This window comes from Kryptolebias marmoratus, linkage group LG1 (assembly GCF_001649575.2).
Source record: "Kryptolebias marmoratus isolate JLee-2015 linkage group LG1, ASM164957v2, whole genome shotgun sequence".
Taxonomy (NCBI): Eukaryota; Metazoa; Chordata; class Actinopteri; order Cyprinodontiformes; family Rivulidae; genus Kryptolebias; species Kryptolebias marmoratus.
The window spans coordinates 32,455,178-32,460,719 of NC_051430.1; the positions used below are offsets into that span (position 1 = coordinate 32,455,178).

Below are 5,542 nucleotides of genomic sequence, written 5' to 3' on the forward strand. Positions count from 1 at the left end.
CATGAATCATTGATACAATTATGATAGAAACGATAGAAGAAAATATATCACGATAGACACTTTTCTATCGTCCCCACGATATGGATCCTTATATCGCCCAGCACTACTTCATACTGTCTGTTGTTGGCCATCAGTTCTTAGTTGTACAAGTCAGTTCAAATCAAAGGAAAAATGAATAAGTTTTCTGCAGCAGAGAACCCAAGACCTTTACGTAGAATCATTTAATTGTAAAATTCTGATAATGTGGCCCTCAGACTCATAACATCTGTAAATGACTGATACTGGAGGAGGTTTCTCTGAGTAAAACAAAACTTTGTACTACTTCTGTCTGTCCCTGCAGTTCAGCTCATCTAGATTAAGACGAGCATTCCTTAAAGAAACGCCGATCGCCCACCGCCTTGCATGCCACAGTTTTAAATAAAGATCTTAACGGAGCCTGACCTGTGTAGCACTATGTGGTCCACACTTCTTACCAGTTGGTGGCGGTAATGCTTCCTATAGTTGTTTGCCAACCGCCATTAAAACGAAGAAGAAGAAGCGCGAGGCGCTGCTAGCGCAACCTAGCAAACACGACGGAGCACAAGACGGAAATGCCTCCTTGTGTCGAACTTTTAACCAATTATTGTTCCTCGTGAGTCATGCTTTACAAGTTTAACCCAATCAGAAGGCATGTAGAGCAGATCGTGACTACCGTGTCCTGTGGGTAATATTAGGCAGGAATTTTTGAACATTTGAAGTCTGCTTAAAATGGGCGAATTTGAAGAATTAAGGCGATTGTCACGGCTGTGAATTTTTTTTCTTTCATCAGAAAGTGACACAGAAGGTTGATTCCTAATGGTGCTTTGCCAATAGGGGTGATTTTTTTCCCAACAGAACACCTACTAACTGACATTTATTTAAAACACAGATATAGTCCCAAGTTCAGATGGTAGTTTTGAGGGGAAAAAAAGTTTGAACCCATTAATCCGTTTGAGTTGAGATAAAAACAAGTCAATCAAACTTTAAAGTTGACTGTACCGTTTCATAAAAGCCACTGACTGGTCTCTGCCCGTTTTTACTTCTCAGACATTAAGATGATGTTGATAATTAACCTATTTAGTTGTAAAACGTTCCCCCAACAACTTTTTGTCGTCCCTAGTTCAACTTTTTGACATGTGTTGCTGCCATAAAATTCCAAATGACAATTTCTTAGTTTAAACATTTGATATATATTTGGAAATCATTGCATTCAGAACATCCCAACTTTTTGGACTTTGTTTTTTTTTTTGTCATTTAACTGTTTATTGGTATTTTTCACTATTATTTATATATACAATGTACATGAACACTTCACTTACAACACAACATTAAACTTAACACAAAAAAAACAAAAACTTTTGCTTGGGAGTTATTCTTCTATTTGGTCTTTGTCCCACCTAGTTTGTTCAGTTCTTTCTCTAGTTTTTGTCGCTGTCTTTTGTCCCGAATGATGTCCATTTCATCCACTTTTCTTCCATGGACTTTGGGTTTTAACAACTATAATAATAATATTTATAATAATGATCATAAAAAAAATCTGTAAATTGTTTGTTCCGACTGATGAAGAAAAATATATTGATAAAACTTAATTTCCTATTTCTGTATGAAAATGTTGCTCAGTTTTATTTTGATTTGCTCTTTCAGGGATGTTTACTCATGATGAGCGAACGAGACTGTTCTGGTTCAACCCATCATCGTTCGAAAACGAGGGCCAGTACACTCTGATCGGCATCGTTCTGGGCCTGGCCATCTACAACAACTGTATCCTGGATGTGCACTTTCCCATGGTAGTGTACAGGAAGCTGATGGGCAAGAAGGGAACCTTCAGGGACTTGGCTGATGCTAATCCAGTAAGCTTTCCGTCACTCTGCGTGCGCACACTTTGTTGAACGACGCGTTTACTGACCGGTCCGGGCTGTGTTCGAAGGTTTTGTGCCAGAGTCTGAAGGAGCTGCTGGAGTACGAGGGCAGTGTGGAGGAGGACATGATGATCACCTTTCAGATCTCCCAGACAGACCTGTTTGGAAACCCGCTCATGTACGACCTGAGGGAAAACGGGGACAAGATTCCGGTCACAAACGAAAACAGAAAGGTGAGACAATCTGGAGGCGTCCAGCTGGTGTCCCTCATCGCTGCAGAGGCTGCTCCGATCTCAGATGATTGAGGGTTTGATCCCATTTATTACACACCTGAAATCTTACAAATATTCCACTATTTAAATACTGTAGATACACATGTACATCAGCTTAATTACTTGAAGTAAAAAGTGGTAATTAGAGAGCTGAGAGCTAACTGGATCAACTAGAGTTGTAATTAAAGCGATTATTAATATTCTGAGCTGAAATTCAGGAGCTTACTGAGCTGCAACTGTTGGAGACTATTTAGTGAACAGCAGAGTCTTAGAAATGTCTCAGAGCTGTAATTTTCTTCTTAAAATAATAACAGGCTTGTTGTGTGTATCTCAAACCCGTCTTAGCATTGTTTCTGCAGTTCCTGAGCTGTATTTCGACACCTGCGGGGAGCTGCGACTCTGAATGTCCAGCTTGAGAAAGTGATAAATAATATTTACTAACTAGAAACACTCAATGAGCGCAAACTTCCAGCAATTAGTCCCGTCCAGATTGTGATCCGGACCACCACGAAATTTATTTAACTGTTTCTTGTGACAACCCCGACATTTCATCAAAATCAAACCAAATCAAACCAGGATTATGAGCTACAACAACATTTAATTTCCCTTTGGGATTAATAAAGTATTTTTGAATTGAATTGAAATCTGTTCGTTAGTTTTTGGTAATCCTGCGAACAGACAGACAATCCGACCAACACTACTGAAAACATAATCTGTCGGGGAGTTTAAAAAAAACAAAACAAGGTCGCTACTAGCAACTGTTTTTATTTGATTTATTTTGATTAATTTATCAACAAATTTTTGATTCATCAAACAATCAAAATCCTTCAAAACTCAAAACCAACCGTCTTATTTTGGGGCAGTCAGCTAGCTGAGAAGCTAGGTTTGAATCTTTCACATTTTTATCTGTTTTAAATTGTCATATTTTGACGTTCTTTATTTTGCATCAAGTCAAGGTCAAATGAATCAAAATTAACTGTTTTTTATTTATTTTATACCACGACTTCGGCGTACTCCTGTCGTTTATTATTTGTGTAAGAAATCAAAAATGGTCATAAAAATGTCGATCTTGTCCAATGATCAGCATCGACGTCATCAATTTGCAGCCTTAAATTAAAAAACTGGTCCAAATCTGCATTTCAGGAGAATATTGACTTTTCAAAATGCAGCTGTATGGTACAAATACTGAGAATTCAGTGGGACTGCAACAGAAAATGTACCTACCAGTGAGATACTGGCTTTAATGACATTTTGAGGATAAAAGCTGAAGTCTCATCACCACTGCAGACCTATAGAAACTAGTTTTTGATGAAATGAAACCTTTTTTTTCTGTTGGATGTGTCTCCACAGGAGTTCGTAGCTCAATATTCCGAATATATTTTGAACAAAAGTGTGGAAAAACAGTTCAAAGCATTCAGAAGAGGTTTCCACATGGTCACCAACGAGTCGCCGCTCAAGTACCTGTTCAGACCAGAGGAGATTGAGCTGCTGATCTGTGGAAGCAGGGTAAGAGCCGGTGAAAGCTCTCTGATTCTTGAACCTGTTTAAAATGTAGAGGTTAAAGTTAAACCGTGTCTCTGTTTGATTCTTCAGAACCTGGACTTTCATGCACTGGAGGAGACGACGGAGTACGACGGGGGCTATAACAAAGATTCTCGAATCATCAAGTAAGTCGGTGAAACCACAGTTAGAGTTCAGGCCTCTTGAACTTCATCGCGTTTTGTCACATGAACCACAAACTTCAAAGTATTTCATTGGAATTTTGTGCTAGACCAACATAAAGTGGAAGTAAAAGGACACACGGTTGTCAAAGTTTGTTAAAAATCTAAAAAGTGTGACGTGTGTTTGTGTTCGGCCGCCTTGAGACAACACATTGGAGAACCAACCAGCTGCAAGTCTTTTAGGGTTGTCTTTACCAGACTGCCATTTTTTTGCCCATTGTTCTTTGCAAAGTGAAACCCCAGTTCTGATGAAGTTGGGATGTTGTGTAAATGACTGGCAGATCTCTTTAACCCATATTTTATTCATGTGTCTCACTGTGAAGCATTCCCTCTTCTTTTAACAACGATCTGTAAAATCTTTTAATGATATTATGAACTGCAGATGATGGGTTATTCACAGAGGAACATTATTCTGAAACTGTTCCACTAAATTCCTTAAATTTGACGAAGCTGAAGTTCGCTTCCGATTCGGGAAATGGCTAAAGGGCGACTCCGCTAAATTTTTCCCCACCTATTTAGCCAGGATTGGACTCCACTGCTCTAACAGGTTTTTTCCTAGGACCACGCTGCATTTAGCTCCATCTATCTTCCCATCGGCTCTCACCAGCTTCTCTGTTCATGCTCAAGAAAACCATCCTTTCAACATGATGCTGCCACCATCATGTTTCACAGTGGGGGGTGGCGATGTGCAGCTTTTTCCATATGTTTGCTGTGTCCCTACGTGATTTTGTGCTGCAAACAGGGCTTCTTATGGCTTTCTTGTGCCACTCTTGCATAAAGGCCAGTTTGGTAGTATGCACATTTAATAGTTGTTCTGTGGACAGATTGTCCCACCTGAGCTGTGGATCTCTGCAGCTGCTTCTCAGATCAGTGCTCTCCTTGCCCAGCGTGTCAGTTTAGGTCAGGGGTCGGCAACCCAGACATTTTGGAGCAAAAAACAAAAAAAAACTGGAGCCGCAAAAAAAATGAAAAGCCTTATAAGAAAACAAAGTTTGTTTTTTATCCATGTATTACTCCAGATTTCTGTATTATTCTTTGCCTTTTGTAGTAAAGGCTGTTTCACCGTAAAAAAAAAGAAATCTGTTAGTTTGATTCTAAAATGTTCAAACATGTATTGCACATTTCTACAAGGAATAAATATAAGCAAATTATTCATTTTGCAAATATAATGCTCCCCAGATCTCAGATAAGCCATTACAGTTAAATAAACCTATTATGTTTGAAGGCTTAACTTTAATCAATCAAACCAAAACCAAACATTTTACAACTAGTTATTACGTAATGTTGGTGTTTAGCGGGAGTTTTTCTAACGATGTTCTCTCCTGGTGTTCAGCTGACAGCTGGCTGCTAATACAGCCGGAGCAGACATGTCCGAAGATGTCAGAACAATATTGCAATTAGGTGATGTATTGATGAACCGAGCAGATATTTGAGACTTTCAAAGCCACATTCTCACCTAAAAATGTCGTTAAAATCATGTTGTGTCACTTAAAGTGTCCATCCATCCATCCATTCTCTTCCGCTTATCCGGGGTCGGGTCGTGGGGGCAGCAGCCTAAGCAGGGAGACCCAGACTTCCCTCTCCCCAGCCACTTGGGCCAGCTCCTCCGGGGGAATCCCAAGGCGTTCCCAGTCCCTCCAGCGTGTCCTGGGTCTTCCTCTGGGTCTCCTCC

The 5,542-nt window shown here is 39.8% G+C and overlaps 1 protein-coding gene across 1 annotated transcript in view; it reads left to right on the top strand.

Moving 5' to 3' along the window:
- LOC108241897 (ubiquitin-protein ligase E3A) overlaps positions 1-5,542 on the top strand; it is a 16,377-nt gene that overhangs the window by 6,984 nt on the left and 3,851 nt on the right. Inside the window, exons 6-9 of the mRNA XM_017426378.3 lie at positions 1,663-1,868; positions 1,946-2,110; positions 3,500-3,655; positions 3,743-3,816. Of these exons, the coding sequence (XP_017281867.1) occupies positions 1,663-1,868; positions 1,946-2,110; positions 3,500-3,655; positions 3,743-3,816 (601 nt within the window). The remainder of the gene's footprint in view (positions 1-1,662; positions 1,869-1,945; positions 2,111-3,499; positions 3,656-3,742; positions 3,817-5,542) is intronic.